Source organism: Leptonychotes weddellii, chromosome 5 (assembly GCF_054177405.1).
Source record: "Leptonychotes weddellii isolate Sample4059 chromosome 5, ASM5417740v2, whole genome shotgun sequence".
Classification (NCBI taxonomy): domain Eukaryota; kingdom Metazoa; phylum Chordata; class Mammalia; order Carnivora; family Phocidae; genus Leptonychotes; species Leptonychotes weddellii.
Genome location: NC_138373.1, coordinates 35287010 through 35304708, shown reverse-complemented (window position 1 = coordinate 35304708; position 17699 = coordinate 35287010). Strand labels below are relative to the sequence as shown.

Sequence of the window (17699 nt, the reverse complement as noted above, 5' to 3'; positions counted from 1 at the left end):
GGCATACAGCCCATACTCCAGGACCACCAGCTCTGTAAGGCTTGGTTTGGGGTTCTCACAGCCTGTGGAGAGCAAGACGAGGTGCGAGGGTTGGCTGGACCTGTGGAGAGCCCAACCCACCCCAGCCCGGCTCATTCAGGGCCCCCACTGGGTGACGAGTCCTTCCCTCCGTACCCTGAGTGCCCTCAATGCACATGGTGTGAGCCCGACCCTCGGTGCTGTTCCTGCCGATGGCGTAGTTGATGGTCATCCGGCTCTCCTGCACGTGTCCCCGCACCTGCTGGGCACAGACTCACAAGCTGCTCTCAGGACCACCCACCCCTTCTGGGGAGCCCATCTCGCACTGACAGCCTGCCGAAGCGGCTGAGGATTGGAATCCCCTGCCCAGGGGGGTGGTCAGGCCTTACCAGAGCCAGATAGGCCTTGGTGACGCGCCGCTCCTTGAAGCACTTGTAAGCGCTGCCCGCTGCCGCCTTGTTCAAGGCCACGCAGAGTGCCCCGCTGGTGGAGAAGTCCAACTGGTGGCAGAACCTGACACGAGGCCGGGGATCAGGGCTGGCCAGACTGGGGAGTGGCTACTTCCTCCCACAGAAGCTGCTGGGGGCCACTGGCCGGCCTCCGCCTACCTGAACCCATAGTAGGTGTCAGGATCTGCTAACTCCGGGAAGTGGTGGCGCAGCTGCTTCTGGAGGGTCGGAGTCTCCCGCCACATCCTACTGTCGATCCGCAGGTCCCAGTGCTTGTTCACCACAAGGAAATCCTGGCTCTGGTACACCACGGACAGGTTCTCTATTCGGCCTGGTTCCATGGTAGAGACCTGCAAGTGGAGGCTCACGGGGAGTCCACAGTGGACTCATTAGGGTCCCCAGGGTCCCCAGGGTCGCGGGTGGGAAGCCGCTGACGCGGTGTCAGCCGAGCACACGGTCCCAGTGTGTATGCACCCGCTAGGTCCCTTTCCACGCCTACCTCTGAGCTCCGACTGTGGGGCTGCCCAACCCAGACGCAGATCCCGGGGGAAGCAGTCCTGCGCCCCGGCCCACCCCCGCGGACCCTCCCGGGACAGTGCACCAACATGCCACGGGAGTCTCTTCCTGAGCGGGGAAGGGCCAGGAGAGGGGCTGCCGCGCCCCCCACGGCCCGGGCGGGCCAGGTCAGCAGAGTGAGGGGGCCCCCTACGCCCCCCTCTCCCTCCGCGCAGACACCCCCTCCCCGGCAGCCCCCGCCCCCCGCGTCTGATGGGCACAGGCCGCCTACCAGCGCCTCCCGCGGCCCCGCCCACTCCGGGACCGACCTGCAGCCCGGCCGCGCCGCCCGGGTCCCGCGAGGCCGCTGCCGTGCCCTGGCTCCAGCACCCCGTCCCCGCGCCTGGCGACCCAGCACCCCGGAGCCGCGCCTCATAGGGCCCTACGGGAGCGCGCAGCCCCGCCCCCACGCCCCGCCCACGCCATGGACGGGCGGCCGTGCGGGCCAATGATGAGAGTCCTGGGATGCCGCACTGGCTCTGCCCCGCCCCGCCTGCGCGCGCAGCCCCGCCCCCGCCGCGCTCTTCTCGTTGGCCAATGGAGAGAGCCGCCGGGCACGCCGGCCAGGGATTGGCGGCGCCGGGACGCTGGGGGCGGGCGCGGCGCGCGGCGGCCGCGCGGGAGGTTCGGAGCGGACGGCTGGTCTGGTGGGAGCGGGAGCCATGGGAGACCTCGAGCTCGAGCTGGGCGGTGCCCAGGACGACTTCCACAGCCAGTTCGCGGACGAGCTGGAGGTGCTGGCGGAGCTGGAAGGTGGGCGCGGGCCCTGCCGCAGCCTCGTCCCCCGTAGTCCGGGAGGGCTGCCTGGAGGAGGGGAGGCGAGCGGGGGCCGCGAGGCTGGAGCGAGAAGGGTCCTCCGGCGCCGCCGGCCGCGGGAGCTCTTGCCTGTATGTGGGGACGAGCCGACCTAGCGCAGCTGCTGTCATCTTTCTCTCCTGGCAGGGACGGCGGCCCTGTCATCCCCCAGGGACCCCTGGCCCACGGTGGGCCGGTCCCGGCTGACGTCCGAGGAGGCCGTTGCTGGAGGCGACGCTGCCACTCCTTGCTCTCCAGGTGGACGTCCAGGAAACCACAATGGCAGTGCGACGAAGAGGCAGCTGGCCGACCACGTCCCGAGGGACACGGCTTTGCCCCCCAGTATGTCCGCAGGGGCCCAGGGCCCAGGGCTGGGGTGTGAGGATGGGGAAGAGCCTCTGTTCCTTCCGTCTCCCTCTCCAGCCCCCAGGGTCAAACGGCTTAGGCTGGAAGTCGTCAAGAAGCTGAACTTCAGGCCCGAGGAGATGGAAGAGCCGCCCCTTCCTGACTCCCCTGCCAGGGGCATCACCCCCCCACCGAGTCCCGAGGTCCCCACTGAGCTGTGGGGCAAGGGGTGTGTGGCTGGGGGCACAGGTGTCCCAGGGATTGTGGAAGGATCCTGGGTTTCCGGAGGCCTGGGGGTGGGTGGGAGGGATGTATAGTTGAGTGGATCTGGGTTCCTCCGATGGTAGCAGGAGGGGTGAGTCCCCAAGACAGTCCCTGTCCCTTCCCAGGCTCTTGGATGCTGGTGCTGATGTGGGTCTCCTGCAGGCCTCGCCAGCAGCCCGAAATCCCGTCCTGAGGCGGCCCCCTGTCCTGGAGGACTATGTCAGTGTGACCTCCATGGGTGGCTGCCGGGCTTTTCTGGTCCTGCGGGCTGACCCAGTGGGCACAGGGGTGCAGGTGGGTGCTGTGTGGCCATAAGGGGGTGGGGGGCTCAGTGCTGCCCAGGAGAGTCCTAGACCTCATGTCCCCACTGGGACCCTGGGCACCCCTCAGGAAGTTCACCTGGCTTGCCTCCCTTTTCCTTTCGTATCTTTTTCTTTTTTTAAACATTTTATTTATTTACTTGAAAGAGAGAGACACAGTGAGAGAGAGAACACAAGCAGGAGGAGTGAGAGAGGGAGAAGCAGACTTCCCGCGGAGCAGGGAGTCCGATGTGGGGCTCGATCCCAGGACCCTGGGATCATGACCTGAGCTGAAGGCAGATGCTTAATGACTGAGCCACCCAGGCGCCCTCCTTTTCATATCTTCTTTTTTTTTTTTTTTTTTTCTTCCTTAGGGTTGTTTTCATCCCACTTTTTTTTTTTTTTTTTGGAATTATTGTTTAGAGAGGAAGCTTGTTCTGTTGTTGGTATGTTCGTGCTGAAATAATGCCATCTGGGTCCCTGAGCACTGTTGGGAGGGGGTCCGTGAGTAGTTATGTCCTGCAACGGGATGAATGCTGCCCTCACTTTCCTACAGACCCCTTTCGTTGATATCTGGCGGCGAGGCCACGGCCAGCTGGATCTGTTGGGTGTGTCCTTCGCGTCCCTGAAGGAGCAGGTCGACAGTGAGGTGGGGCTTGCTGGGAAGAGAAGGGTGGGTCTGTGGGGGGACTGAACGTTGGAGCCATCCAGATCCCAACCTCTGGTATTTGCACAGCGGAGGCAGCAGCTGCTCGAGGAGGCCCATCGGCTCTCAGACACACTTCGCAGGTGACACAGTGGGTCCTCCCACCCCTGATCTCTAGCCTGTAGTTGGGGGGTGTGCAGTCCTTCCAAAGGCACAATGTTCTTCAGCCTCAGGTCGGAGGAGGTCCAGCCTTTGGCAGCTCCTGAGGAAGAGATGGCCAGCAACCAAGGTGACTCCCAGCACTGCCTCTGGGTGGACGAGTTCGCACCTCGGTCCTACACGGAGCTGCTCAGTGACGACGTGAGACCTTATTGTTCAAGCGTGACCTGCTCTTTTGTTGCCAAAAACGAAAGTTGTAGGATTTAGCTAATTTTTATGTTGTCAGTTTCCAGGGCATTGGAATGGAAGAGATGGCTTTTTGGTGTTTTTAAGATTTTATTTACTTTTTTGAGAGTGAGAGAGGGAGAAGCAGACTCCCCACTGAGCAGGCAGCCAGGATGAAGCCCGATCCCAGGACCCTTGGATCATGACCTGAGCCAAAGGCAGCCGCTGAACCACCTGAGCCACTTAGAAGCCCCAGAAGAGATGTTTTTTTTTTTTTTTTTTTAAAGATTTTATTTATTTATTTGAGAGAGAATGAGAGAGAGCACATGAGAGGGGGGAGGGTCAGAGGGAGAAGCAGACTCCCTGCCGAGCAGGGAGCCCGAAGCGGGACTCGATCCAGGGACTCCAGGATCATGACCTGAGCCGAAGGCAGTCGCTTAACCAACTGAGCCACCCAGGCGCCCAGAAAAGATGGTTTTGATTTACACATTTGAATTGTAGTTGGGCACACTGAGGCCAGCATGGGGCTGGCATGCTCTAGGTCACCTGTGACCTGGGCTGGGGATCCAACCCCCCCACCTCCTCGGAGTTTCTGTTTCCTTTCTTACTCATAGAAGCGGATGCTGGGATGCCCCTGGGGATGGTGGGGGCTCCTGAAGGGCTCAGGGTTATAGGAATGGAGGCTCTGAAATGAGCCTCACTCTGTCACTCACTGGCAGGGTGACCAGACACTGATCACTTGCCACTCAGCTTCAGGCTCCTTGTGTGTTTTCTGGGGCTTAACGACAGCAGGCTGACATGAAGGGTGGGCACAGGGGTCCTCGGTGCTGGCTGTTCCTCCAGGCTACGCTTTCTTTCTTACAGTTCACTAACCGCTGCCTCCTCAAGTGGCTAAAGCTGTGGGACCTGGTGGTGTTTGGCCGAGAGAGGCCTGCTAGGAAGCCAAGGCCCAGTGTGGAGCTGGCCCGGGGTGGCAAGGAGGCCCCAAGCTCCAGCAAATGGAAAAGCCATGAGCAGGTGCTGGAGGACATGCTAGAGGCTGAGTTGGACCCGAGCCGGCGGCCCCGGCAGAAGGTAAGGCCCACCTGGCTGTGCCACACACATGTCTGAGCCCGGGGGCTGTGCTCTCTGGGCAGCCGGCGCCTTTGCAGCCTCTCGGGGCCCTGAGGCGCATTTAGCGCTCCCATGGCTGGGGCGTTAAAACATTAGCATGCCGGGGTGGTAACAGGCTATAGCACGTGGGCGTCTGTGTTGTCTTGGCTGCAGGTGGCACTGCTGTGTGGGCCCCCGGGGCTTGGCAAGACCACCCTGGCTCATGTGATTGCACGGCATGCTGGGTACTGCGTGGTGGAGATGAACGCAAGGTAAGTGGCAGGGAGGCCAACCTCCATCCTGACTTAGCCCTGAGACCCCAGTGGGTTGGCGGTGGGGACAGTGGAGTGGGGTTCTTACTTTCTCAGGGCTTTCTGGGGTGGTAGCCTTGAGGTGTAGGTGTGGTGGCTCAGCCCTGGAGACTGTCCGATCAGGGACCTTGGTTGCTGTCTTGGCTGAGGCCACGCTGCTCTGACGGCAATGCCCTTGGCTTCATGGTTCCAGTGATGACCGCAGCCCTGAGGCCTTCCGCACGTGCATCGAGGCGGCCACGCAGATGGAGTCGGTGCTGGGTGCTGGCGGGAAGCCCAACTGCCTGGTCATCGATGAGATCGACGGGGCCCCCGTGGTGGGCCTCCTGGGTGCCCCAGTGGGTGGGCAGGTGGGTGGGCAATGGGCTAGGGCTCACTGTGTCTTTTTTGCATTCCCTAGGCTGCCATCAGTGTTCTTCTGAACATCCTGGACCGCAAGGGCCCACAGGATGCAGAGTCAGGGGATCAGGTTCCCACAAGTGGGGGACGGCGGCGCCGGGCCGAGGGGGGGCTCCTGATGAGGCCCATCATCTGCATCTGCAATGACCAGTGAGTGGGCCGGAGCAGGGCTTTGCACAGGGAGGGGTGTGGTGGGGGGCCTCCATGGGAGGGCAGAGGGCTTCTGGGAGGGTGTACCCCCAACCCTACCTGGCCGCTTCTGCCCACTGGGCTGTGGCACATGCCCTGATGTCCCTGGCTGGGCGGTGTGGTGTGCACGTGCTTGTCCCTCTGCAGGTTTGTACCCTCCCTGAGGCAGTTGAGACAGCAGGCCTTCCTGCTCTACTTCCCATCCATACTGTCCTCGAGGCTCACGCAGCGGCTACAGGAGGTCGGTGAGGGCTGGAGCGGGGGACACATGACTAGGGGGCTGCGTGGCTGACTGTGGGGTGTGGGGATGTGTCCCCTATCCTGGCCCCGTGTCCCTCTCCTTTGCCATCCCCTCTCCCATCCAGGGCCCCATCCCCCAGCTGGCCCCAGGATGTGGGGGTGACCGGACCAGTTTGCTGTTTGGCAGTAGATGGTTGAAGCAGGGACCAAGGCTGGTCCGCGGGGATCTACAGCTGTGTTCTAGGGAAGAGAGGGCCCCAGGGTGGGTTTCTGGGGGAGTGGCCACCCACCCTCCTGCCTCCCTGCAGATCTCCCTGCGGCAGGGCATGCAGGCTGACCCGGGCGCACTGGCAGCTCTGTGTGAGAAGACAGACAACGATATCCGTGCCTGCATCAACACCCTGCAGGTGGGCAGGTGCGCGGGGCTGCTGCTGGGGTGCAGCAGGGCTCAGCCGCCGCTAACCAGCCCCCGCCCGTCTGTGTCCAGTTCCTTCATGGGCGGGGCCGGCGGGAGCTGAGTGTGCAGGCTGTGCAGGCCACACGAGTTGGCCTCAAGGACCAGCGCAAGGGGCTCTTCTCTGTGTGGCAGGAGGTGTTCCAGCTGCCCCGGGCCCAGAGGTAAGTGGGCAGGCCAGCCCCGTCTCCTGTGGCAGACTGAGCGCCGCATGGGCCCTGGGGGAGCATGGTCTGTGTACAGACGCCTGGGCCGCTTCGGGGAGCAAGGCATCCTGGAGGGGGATGAAGAGGTGGGGCCCCATTCCAGCCTTGGCACTCCTCTGCAGGCAACGCTGGGGCCAGGACCCGGCCCTGCCCCTGCACATGCTCCCGCTCCATGATGGGCACCTGGGTGTGGGGCCCCGTGCTGCCGAGGCGCCTTTGACCACGGCTTCCCAGCGGTTCTACCACATCCTGCACGTGGCTGCCTCCGCAGGGGAGCACGAGAAGGTGGTCCAGGTAATCTTGCTCTGCCTTGAGTGTTTTTGGGGGTGCCGGTATGCTAGCATCTGTCTGCGTCTCTGTCCCCAGAGAACTGGAGACGCTTCACATGGTGTCAAGCTCAAGGAGCAATGGGATGGGAGCAAGGGGTGGTGGACATGGTGCCTCAGGGAGCTCTCTCAAAGGTGATGGGGAGCAGGGACAGAGGCCTGGGAGGAGGGACTAGCTGGTGCCGGGGGTGGGGTGGGGGCCGGCGTGGGCTGGCAGGGAGGGGAGGTGGGCTGGGTGCGTGGTGTCATCTGACTCACGGGGTCAGTCCAGTTGCTGGTCGGGATGCAGGTGATTGGGGCGGGAGGGGCTAGACAGCCTGAGTCAGTGCCCGGGAGGGTCCCCGTTCTGGACATGAACTGTGGGCTCGGGGATGTGGGGTAGAGCAGGCAGGGTAAAGTTTTGGCTTGAGCAGGTGGCAGAGATGCCCCCCACCCCAGGGAAGCCTGGCTTAAGCTGTCTCCCTGACTAAGCAGCTTTGGATTAGTGGCTGTGGATCTGATAAATCCGGAACTCTCCACGGGGAGGGGTTGTGTGCGCCCCGAGGGAATGAGAGTCTCACGTGGAACAAGAGCAGGGGCTCTGTGCCCTCCGTTTTGGCCGCAGAGCTTTCTTTGGGGAGGGGGTGGGTACTGGAGCCTGTGGGTTCCTTGAGGCAGTCGTGGGTAGCGGGTTCTTTCCTGCATCTCTCAAAACAGTGGGGCGGCAGGCTGGGCCTTCCTGGCTCCTCCTTCAGGGCCTCAGGGCCACTTGCTGGTGCTAGCAGCTCTCCCAGAGACCCTGGGCTTGGCAGGGCAGGTGGGAGGTGCTTGTATGTGGGCTGGGGGCTGAGCCTGGGGGGGGTTCAGCAGCCCACCCACCTGCTCACCCCCAGGGCCTGTTTGACAACTTCCTGCGCTTGCGGCTACGGGATTCCAGCCTGGGGACCGTGTGCGCAGCCCTTGACTGGCTGGCCTTCGATGACCTGCTGAGCCGCGCCGCCCATCACGGTCAGACTTTCCAGTTGCTGCGCTACCTGCCCTTCCTGCCGGCAGCCTTCCACCTGCTCTTTGCGTCCAGCCACGTGCCGAGGATTGCTTTCCCCAGCAGCCAGCAGGAGGTGTGTCTCCTGAACCCTGCCCGGGCCTGGGGTCTGGCTCAGGGAGCCTGGGTTTCCTAGGCCTGCTTCATCCTCCACCCCAGGCCCAGAACCGGACCAGCCGGACACAGAACCTCATCCAGACGCTGGTGGCGGGCATCGCACCTGCCACCCGCAGCCGAGCTGCACCTCAGGCTCTCATCCTGGATGCCCTCTGTCTGATTCTGGACATCCTTGCGCCCAAGCTGCGCCCTGTGAGTGCCTCGTCCGGAGTGGGGGTGTCGCCGCTGTGGGGGCGGGCCCGGCCATGCTCAGCGTCCCTGCCCACAGGTGAGCACGCAGCTGTACAGCACTCGTGAGAAGCAGCAGCTGGCCAGCCTCGTGGGCACCATGCTTGCCTACAGCCTCACCTACCGCCAAGAGCGCATGCCCGACGGGCAGTATGTCTACAGGCTAGAGCCGTGAGTCTGCAGTGGGGTGCCAGGGACAGGAGGCTGGGCTCCGGGTGCTACGGCAGTGAGGCCAGGAATCTTGGCGAGGTGTAGTCTCCCTTTTCCTGCCTGTGGGGCAGCGATAAGGGGTCAGTTCCAGCTCAGCACTTGCGCAGATGTGATTGTGAGGCGGGGGGTTCCCCTTACGGGGCATTATTTCAGAGGCTCTGCCTGCCTCAGTGTCCCCCAGGCACTGCTCCCAGAGGGTCCTCGAGCTCCCCAGGGCGCTGCTGCCCCATCCTGAGATGTTCCCCGGGGCCCCACTGCCCAACAAGGGGACCAGTGCCCATCGCTTTCTGTGCCATTTGCAAGGAGGCGGTAATGGTGACAGTTCCCAGTGCTCAGCTCCAGCCTTGAGCCTAGGCCCTGCCCTGTTGTCTCATTTTTTCATCCTGCAGCCTTGGGATGGTTCCCTTCTCATGCCCACAAGCATTTGGGGAAACTGAGGCTTGGGGTGGGTCATCCCCTGCTGCTATGGGCCCGGGCATTGTACTGTTAGGACTGAGCTGCACACTGCAGCCCCTGCTTCTTGGCGTTTGGGACGGGCGGGCAGGTAGCACCTGCCTGTGCTGCTGATGGCGTACTTCTTGACCCGCCCTGAGAGCAGGAACGTGGAGGAGGTCTGCCGCTTTCCTGAGCTGCCTGCCCGCAAACCCCTCACCTACCAGGCCAAGCAGCTCATTGCCCGCGAGATCGAAATGGAGAAGATGCGGCGGGCAGAGGCCTTGGCCCGGGTTGGGGACAGCCCCCAGGTAAGCCCACCCTGGGGGCCAGAGCCAGGCCAGGGAGGGCAGGGCCGTCGGAAGGGACCTTGTCCCTGGACTGGCCCTGCCCAGTCAGCCCTCACCACACCTTCCGTCTGCAGGTGGGCAGGGTTCCCCCAGGGGCCGAGGCTCCATGGGGGGGTGCCGGGGACAAAGGGGCACAGCCGCCCACCTCACACAGCCACGAGGGGCAGCGGCTAGAGCAGCGGCTGGAGCGCATCCTGAAGAGAGCGGCCCTGGAGGAAAAGGTGTGAGGGATGTGGCTGGTTCTCAGCCCTGGGGGGCTGTCACTTGCCTGCTGCTCAGCCTCGGGGGGTTTCCCGTGGCCCCCGCTTTCCATCTGGGCGAGAGGGGGCTCTGCTGGTTGTGGCAGGAGAAAGCTGCCATGTGGGTGATGAGGGACCGAAGGGACATGTGCTGAGTGGGTCTGCTCCAGCGTGAAGCGGGCCTGGGAAGGGGAGGTGGGCATCTGCTCCCAGAGCCTGGGGCCATTGGCTGCTCCCTGGGAGGGGGCCTCTGGCCCTCCCCCCAGGGCAGGGAGTGCCCGCCACCCGTCTAGGCTGAGAGCCTGACCAGCCTGCCCCCTTCAGCCTGAGAGGGACTTCTTTGGTCGTGTGGTCCTCAAGAGAGCGGCAGCCCTGAGTGCAGGTGTGTGGGCGCGGGAGGCACGGGAGGGGCGGCAGGGGCTGGGGCAAGGCAGAGGAACAACCATGTGGCCTCCACAGGAGATGTGGCCCCGGAGACCGACGCGGCTGAGCGGCACATAGGCACGGCGGTGGGCAGGAGTGACGTCTGGTTTCGCTTCAAGGAGGGCGTCTCCAATGCTGTGCGGCGCAGTGTCTACATCAGGGACCTGCTGTAGCCGGGGTGCACCTGACACCGTGAGCCCATGCTGGATACCTCCGGAGGCCCATGCTGGATGCCCCGGGTCCACACAAGACGCCCCAGGGCCCCACGCTTGATGCTGTCATGTTGCGAGTTCTCCGTCAGAAAATGTACAAAAGCACGGACGCTTTCAAAAAGTCTTTATAAAAGTCACACCTTTATGGAGTTGTCCTCCCTACAGAAGCAAGAGCCCGGGGGCGGGGCGGGGGGGCCTCACAGGATGGCACACTTGCCCTTCTCCACCCATGGGTTGTTCTTCATCAGGTCGGGGTTCAGGAACGGGTCCTTGGGGATCCCATCCTCGATCCATTTGAGGAGCCTGTGGTTGGGTAGGGTGGGGAGGGTGAGGTTGAGCAGGTGGGTGCCTGGCTTCTTAGAAGTGCTGCCCAATGGCAAGGTGCAGGGCTGTGGCTCTGGCTCATGCAAACGAACACAGGGCAGGGAAATGAAATGCAGATCGGAGCCAACCCTGGGTGGGGTGGGGTCCTGGGGACTTACTCAGGGATGGTCTTGGACGACATCTCCCTCTTAAAGGCCAGCTGGTACTTGAGGCTCTCCACCTCTTTTTTCATCTGGGGCACATCCCACTCCTCCATGGCGTCGGGAGCTTCGGAAGTGGCCAGCCTGGGGCTGGAGAACACAGGAGGAAGCAACAGCCAGAGGGCTGCCAGCCTGCAGTCAACCCCCAGATGCTCCCTCCCCACCAGATTGATAGCCGGTCCGCTACTTGGGAGGTCCCCAGGGGCTGTACCACCCCTTTCCTGGGGGTCCACAGAGGCACCCACGTAGTCCACATGGTGCAGGGCCTGGAGCTGAGGCCCCACTAATGAGGTCCCGTGTGTCTGCCCCTCCCCCCATGGGGCTAATTAACTGCAGAGAAGTTTTTACTCTTGAGCTCTGCATCCTCACCTCCCACCCCCATCAGAGCCTTACCATGGCCTGGTCTCTTGGAGAGAGAAGGGGCAGTGTTTCAGCCATAGCAGGACCAGGCACACAGCACAGATGGGTTCCCAGAAGCCCACCCTCCAACTGCGAGGCCCACTTCCCATTCCTGGTTGCAGAGGGGGCAATCCAGACCCTAACGTGAGGGGTGGGGCTGTGCCTGGCCTCCTTCCTGTGCCTTCCCTTTGCTTTGCATGGGGAAGCCTACCCAAGGGAAATTAATCTTGGGGCTTGGAGGATTTGGCTGCAATTTGCATCTCTAGCCAAGGGGTTGGGGGGGTAGGTGCTGAGGGTCTTGGGGTCACAGGCTGCACAGCTGGTCTGGGACTTGGAGTGGCTACAGCCTTCTGCTGCCCTGTGTTGCCCCCCACACTGTTCACAAACCGCCTGGCCCAGTTTCTGTTTGTGTACCAGCCTGGCAAAGCGGGTTGCTTCCTGCCTCCCTGACTAAAGCCCACTCCAGGGGCCCAGGGAGTCTCTCACTGGCCCCCAGGCCCTGCTCCCATCACGGGAGGCTGAGAGCCAGGGGGTTGGCTTTCTGGACCTTGGGAGGGTAGGCAGGGGTTGACAGGAGTGTGACCCTGTCTGCACTAGCCTGTGGAGGGGACTCCAGGCTGGAAGATCTCCATCTTGAGGGGGGTGGGGGTCGGCCCTGGTCGGTTGGGGACAGAGCATCCACACTAGGAGCCAGGGGTAAGAGCCGTAGGGGAGCAGAGCCGGCCTTTATGGGGGGGCAGCCAATAGGGGGCATGCAGTTACTCCCCTCCCAGAGACCCCAAGTTCAGCATCCCCACCCCTGGCCGGACAGCCACGTGGTGGGGGGCTCTCCGCGGCGGGGGCGGCGGTCTGCCCGCAGCGCCCACCGCCTGCCCTGTCTGCCCTACCTGCGCGCAGCGCCGCCGGAACCGGCCGCCCGTCCCGCGCGCCCCGCGACGCCCCCGGCCACGGCGCTCGGCGGGCACTGCGGGCGGCGCGCACGGCGCAGGACGCGGCTTCCCTCCCCCTCGGCCGCCCCGCCCCCGCCCCCGCCCCGCCCGCCCGAAGACCGAGGGGGTCCTCCCCGCCGGTGGGGTCGGGCCTGTTGGGACGCGCAGGGCAGCCGCCTCGGTCACAAGACCAACAGGCAGGGGCATCTGGGGGTTAGGATGGTCCAGGTCAGCCCAGCGGGACCCGCCGCCTCGGTTCCCTGCTCTGCACGGGGGGCCAGTTCATTGGACCTACCTTGGACGGTGCCGGCAAGGGCCAAGTGACAAGGACCAAGTGATGGTGAGTGACAGCGAGGGCCAAGTGAATGAGTGAGCGGGCACACAGGCCCGGCAGAGCCCAGTCAGGTGCCCCGCCCACTCCTGCCACCTGGGGCCAGGCCCTGGCACCGCCCCCTCCCCCCTGCCCTCCTCCTCGGTGCTGGGCCTACCCCAGGGACTTGGCCTCACTCTGCACGCTCCGTCAGCCCCTGCGGATGGGGGATGCAGGGATGGCAGTGTGGAGTCAGCTCTGGCCGTGGACAGTGGTCTCCTACAGTGGGGCTGGCACCGAAGACTTTCATCCCTTAGACTGTACCCTAGCCGTCCATGCGCTGCCAGGCTCTAGCCGTAGGCCAGGCGGGAGTAACAGGGATGAGGCCAGGACACTGCACGCCCCTGGGGCCTCAGCAGTGCCCTGGAGCTGAGCCATCCACAGGTGTGAGCCTGTGTCCCCCATTTCTAGGCCGGCGGCGGGCTGACTGGGTAGCTGCCCTGAGGGCTGGGGGTCCGTCCACTCTTCAGTTGGCCCTGGGCTGGGAATACCCAGACTTGTTCTGTGTAGGCCCAGGGGATGCGAGGCTGTGTCTGGCTCAGGGGTGCCCAAGCCCAGGCTGAGCAGCTTTGGGGGCTCTGGGGAGGGAGGGGGCGTTCCTCCCTCACTGCAGGCCCGTCCCATCTCCTCTCTGCCTGCTCCTCAGCTGGCCCCTGATGGGACCCAAGCAGACGCTCACTCTGCCCTCCATCCCTCAGGGACGAGACCACATCCTGTTCTCCTCAGACCTGATGCCCTGGCTGTGTCTGGCAGGCCCCGCTGCCCAGCTCTCGGGGGAGCTGTGCCCTTGGGGCCTTTGGGTGATGCAGGTACCAGGCTGCATCCTGGGCAGGGGGCCCCCAGGCAGCAACGGCAGCCGCGGAAGGCAGCAGGGCTCAGCTTCTCAACATCCACCCTCACAGAGGCCTGCTCTAGGCTTTTGGTAGGAGCTCTGGCAGCCTCCTCTGGGCTGGGGGCCTGTGAATGGTCCTGGTCTCCTCACCTGGGAGGGAGAATGGGGTGCCTCCTGCCCCTTTGGGCTCCCGAGCCCTCCCTGATGCGATTCTGTGAAATGGGGTCAGCTGGGCATCCCTGGCCCCTCTCACGCATCAACGTGATGATGCATCTGGAAGCACTTCTGGAATTGGGGCACATCAGGAAAATGAGGGATTATTTTTATTATGGATTTATGGGGGGTGGGGGAGCTTAGAGCCCAGGGCCCTGCCATCCTCCTCAGGGCAGATGGCCGGCAGCCCTGAACACTCGTGGGACCGGGGTGCTGCTCACACCGGGTGGGCAGCCCAGGGCAGGGCCCCACGTTGGCCCTCAGGCCTGGCTCAAGGTTTGGGCTGAGACCTGGGCCGGCCCGAACCTGCCACCCAGTCATGCCTTCTCTTCAGACTGCACAGGCAGAACTGGGCACCCAGGGCCAAGCTTTGGCCTGACGGCAACTGGAGAGTCCCCTGGGAGAGGGCCTGGTGTGGCCTGAGTCCGGTGTGACAAGGGTCTGCTTCCAGGCCCTGCTTCGTGGGTGCTGTTTGAACACTCCGCTGTGGTTGCAGCTGACGCCCATGCAGAACACGGCAGGGGCACCTGAGCCCAGCTGGGTGGCAATGCGCATGGCAGGACGGTGGGAGCCAGGCCCGCAGGTGGGAGCCGTGTGGGGCACGGGGTCCCACACATCTCTCACTGCTGTGCTCTTTCCAGTCTCTGGGCGCCGGCCACATTTGCTGCTTTGGGGACTCTCCAGGCTCAGACTTGGTCCTCATGCTGACCACAGCCCCAAATAATGGAGGCCACAACTCTGTGTGGTGGGCCTCCTGGTGCACGCCTGCTCTCGAAGGAGGACCCACGATTCTCACCTTCCTGGGATGCTGGGATGCTGGACGGGGGTGGGGTGGGGAGGCAGTGACAGCTTGTCCTCCAGCTGACTGCCACCTTGCAGACACCCAGAGCGGGTCCAGAGGGACCAGACAGCATGCTGAAATTAGCTCCAGTAACTGGGCTGCTGGTGAGACCCAACGTGCTCATCGTGGCCTAGAAACAGCCACTCTGGGCCCCATTGCCGGGCTCCTGACACACAGGTGGACGGGCACTGGGGGCCGGGCTCCTGGGGATGTGGTGGGCACCGTGAGTCTCTGTGGCAGGACCTCCCCCAGCAGTGCTGATTTTAGTGCTCTGGAAGAATAAAGAAATGGTGTGTGTGTGGGGTGCCCTTATCCCTTCTGGGTGGGGCCTCGAAGAGGGCTCAGGGAGGAGGGGGAGGAAAGGCCCCCCCTAGACAGGGACCTGCAGTCTAGTGCTGTCCCTGACACCACTCTGAACTGTGGGTCCTCCCCACTGGCAGAGGCCAGAGCTGGGGCTGGGGTGTGTCGCTGGTGGCCCAGGGCTGCCCCCAGCCGCTTTTAGCCCCGGCTCTGGGTGGGGACATGGGCACACTCCGCTGCTCCTGAGACCAGACTCCTCAGAGGGCAAGACACAGCCCGGGGCAGATGGCCAGCCTGTGCACAAGCACAATGAGGCCCGAGGCGAGACTGCAGCTCTGCTTCAGACTGCTGGGGGTGGGGGGCGGGTGTCAGCAACCCCCCCAACCCTCCCAGGGCCACAGACTCGTCCCGAGGTGGTGAAACCTGAGGATAAGCGGTCAGTGCTGCAGGGCCCGGGCTGGACTGTCAGCATGCAATCCTAGGCTTACGACAGACCTGGTGACCACGGCCCCGGGTGCCCCACGCGAACTGCCCACTTGTTTCTGCCCCTGCAATGACTGGCAGAGGCAAATACCAGGACTGCAAAACCAGCAAAGAAATCTTTTATTTACCTTGTTAAACAGAGCTCATAAAAAAAAAGGGACTGTTTTTACATAATCTTTGAAAGCTTGAGAACGGCTGTCAAAAATAACCGAAGCTCTCTTAGGCTGACGTGTGCAACAAATGTAAGACACGACTCCAGGGAGGCCCGGGCGGGAGGGCGGCTCCTGCCTGCGAGACCTCGTGAGTCAGTGTCAGGGATGCCACTTTGGTTGACTTGGTTCTTTCCAGCAGCTCTGTGGCCAGTGAACAACACCAGGCCCCCCTCGGCAGCTGGCCCAGAGGCTCGAGGTCTCAGGGAAGGCAAGAGACCCCTCAAGCAGCTCCTAACACCAACCAAAGGGATTTGTGGTTTCTAAAACAGACGAATCTGCAAAGGTACAGGCGGTCCCTGTCTTGTGAAGGTCTGGGCGGGGGGGGGTGGGGGGGTGGGGGGCTGGTGGTGGCTCTAAGAGACAGCAGGGTGCAGATGAGGCCAGCTGTGCCACTGGCTCACTGAGACTCCTGTCTGCAGGCTCACCGTCCCCCTTTTCCACCAGCCCCAGCAGGCCCCTGGCTGCCTCCTCTCGGGCGGATGCTTACTTTGCCTCGTTACCTGTGGAGTGAAGAAGAGACAGCTCAGTGCTGCCTCCCCCACAAGGCCCCTGACCAGGTGGAGCAAGGCAGGCCCAGTGTGAGAGCATGGTCAGCTGTTTGTTCGCAGGTTCTGGAAGCCGATCATCCTCTGCTGCTTCACCGGAGGAAGCAGGTGCAGGACCACTGCCCCTGCATCGGGAGCTGGGCCTGGGAGTGGCCCCACACGGTGACAGTGGTCTGATGGCCAAGTCAGCAGGGAGAGCCTCTGGTACCCCAGATCACGCCCACTGCTGAAGGCAGTTTTATGCCAGAGGCCTTTTAGAAACAGCTTTGGGGCCCACAAGTTCTCCCTACCAGAGGAGACACAGGGGACATCATTCTGAGTCTTCCCCCAAAGGCCAGGACGATGTCTAACAGCCAGGGCAGCATGTGGACAGCAGCCTGGATGCAGAGGAGGAGGCAGGCCTCAAGGCCCAGCCAGCAGACAGATGGTGTCCGTGAAGAGGAAGAGGGGGCAGAGTGAGTGAGACTGTGTGCACAGGGGAGAGGCACCCTACACAGACTGTCCAAGCTGGAGAAGAGTCTGGGGGCAGGGAGGGCTGTCCTTGTATTCCTGCGAGACCCTCCAGCTGTGCGCACAGTAGGTGTTGAGGCTGCCACGTGTCGGGAAGCCACTCAGAGATAAGCCAGCCCCAGGCGATGGGGTTGGAATCCAGACAGGCTGCCCGCCACCAGCACCGGGCACTGTCTTGCGTGAGTCGCTTGTAGCACTACGTTATGAACGTGGCTCAGGGCCCTTCCTGCCTCTTGGACCCACCCAGCTCTCCAGCCTGGCCGAGGTGCCTGTCACCCAGAACTTTGCATCCGGGGTGAAACCACCCAGAGGGCACAGGCAGAGCCCCTGGGGTAACGCCATCCTGGTGACGGGCTGCAAAACCCTAGTGCTCATAAAATAAACACGACCCTCAACAGAAAAGGCCAAGGCCTGCACACGTACTGAAAGGCTCCACCAGGACCCGTTCCTGAAGCTCATGTCCACGTCTGTCTGGCCATCGCTGATCCAAATCAGAAGCTCGTCCCTGGCCCCCGGCGTCAGCCCTTCGCAACCTCAGATCCGCCAGGCACAACCCGAGGGCACACGCGTGTGCTCCGCGCACTTTCCCCAAGCTGGAGGCTGTTGCAAATGCAAAAACCATTCTCGGCTCGGAGGCCGTACAAAAACGGGGCAGCCCCTGCTCTAACTGCAGGGTACTGAGAAAGGGGACAGGCACCGGAGGAGACGGGAGAAGTGCCCGTGCTGTGCCCGCGCCGCAGGGGCTTCACTGAGACCCCCGCGGCCCTCACGGCGGGCCCTCTCCTTAGGGGCTGCCCTGGAAGGCCGGCCGGCCCCCATCCCCGCCGTGCGGACACGCCCTCCAGGCAGTCGGGGGGTCGCCCCGACCACGGTCCCGACTTCCCTACAGACTCTCGCCCCACTGAACCGAACCCAGATACCGCCAGCTCTCCAACCACCCACTTACTTCCGCCTTGGGAAATAACTTCCGGGTAAGTGTCGGAAGGGGCGGGGCAGCTGGAACGAGTGGGCGGGTCTCGCGTTACATCACACGTGTCGTTACCATCCTGGACCACGGCGACGGCGGGGGCGTGGGGGGGGGGAGATCATGCAGTGGAGAGAGTTCGAGGTGTCACGTACCCGATTTTCAGATTATTGCCTGGAGCTCACTTCCCGACGTGGAATTCTTTGGCCAGAGGCATTTCCAGGCTTCTGTTACGTTTTGGGAAGATGACCTTCGAGGGGGCCTGGACACTCCCACCAGCGGCGTGGGTGAGCGAGTCCGGCCGTGGGACCCCGTGTAAACCCGAGCATTGTTAGAGACAGACGACAGCGCCAGGCCAGGACTCCACTTGGGT

General features: G+C 63.3%; 3 protein-coding genes and 1 long non-coding RNA gene across 7 annotated transcripts in view; 1 reads left to right on the top strand and 3 right to left on the bottom strand.

Moving 5' to 3' along the window:
* The window catches only part of RPUSD1 (RNA pseudouridine synthase domain containing 1), a 2722-nt gene extending 1313 nt beyond the window's left edge, over positions 1-1409 (bottom strand). The window contains exons 1-5 of the mRNA XM_081820394.1: positions 1255-1409; positions 627-817; positions 408-531; positions 175-277; positions 4-62 (exon numbers count right to left, since the gene is read on the bottom strand). Coding sequence (XP_081676520.1) covers positions 4-62; positions 175-277; positions 408-531; positions 627-817; positions 1255-1398 — 621 coding nt within the window. The 5' untranslated portion in view covers positions 1399-1409. The remainder of the gene's footprint in view (positions 1-3; positions 63-174; positions 278-407; positions 532-626; positions 818-1254) is intronic.
* Positions 1410-1619: 210 nt separating this feature from the next.
* On the top strand, positions 1620-10349 carry CHTF18 (chromosome transmission fidelity factor 18). 2 transcript variants are annotated; one of them, XM_081820392.1, is made up of 22 exons: positions 1620-1775; positions 1965-2159; positions 2241-2391; positions 2552-2720; positions 3282-3374; positions 3462-3514; positions 3599-3731; positions 4620-4829; positions 5022-5119; positions 5352-5475; positions 5559-5707; positions 5894-5987; positions 6295-6393; positions 6474-6604; positions 6769-6940; positions 7845-8069; positions 8153-8302; positions 8379-8509; positions 9147-9291; positions 9405-9551; positions 9894-9951; positions 10029-10349. In XM_081820392.1, the coding sequence occupies exons 1-22, from the start codon at positions 1685-1687 to the stop codon at positions 10163-10165; spliced, it is 2955 nt and encodes a 984-aa protein (XP_081676518.1). In that variant the 5' UTR covers positions 1620-1684; the 3' UTR covers positions 10166-10349. The 2 variants fall into 2 exon arrangements, with proteins under 2 accessions (XP_081676518.1, XP_081676517.1); XM_081820391.1 differs by having other exon boundaries at positions 1965-2391.
* GNG13 (G protein subunit gamma 13) lies at positions 10314-12469 on the bottom strand. 3 transcript variants are annotated; one of them, XM_031034314.2, is made up of 4 exons: positions 12015-12056; positions 11122-11239; positions 10687-10818; positions 10314-10507 (listed from the first exon to the last, which is right to left on the bottom strand). In XM_031034314.2, exons 2-4 carry the CDS (start codon positions 11235-11237, stop codon positions 10402-10404), a joined length of 354 nt encoding a protein of 117 aa, XP_030890174.1. In that variant the 5' UTR covers positions 11238-11239; positions 12015-12056; the 3' UTR covers positions 10314-10401. The 3 variants fall into 3 exon arrangements, with proteins under 3 accessions (XP_030890174.1, XP_030890175.1, XP_006739154.1); XM_031034315.2 differs by lacking the exons at positions 11122-11239; positions 12015-12056 and adding an exon at positions 12352-12469; XM_006739091.3 differs by lacking the exon at positions 11122-11239 and having other exon boundaries at positions 12015-12086.
* A 2723-nt stretch (positions 12470-15192) lies between these two features.
* LOC145721613 (uncharacterized) lies at positions 15193-17300 on the bottom strand. Its single transcript, XR_014145418.1, has 2 exons — positions 16786-17300; positions 15193-15807 (listed from the first exon to the last, which is right to left on the bottom strand). It is a non-coding gene; the product is annotated as an uncharacterized LOC145721613 (long non-coding RNA).
* Between the last annotated feature and the right edge of the window lie 399 nt (positions 17301-17699).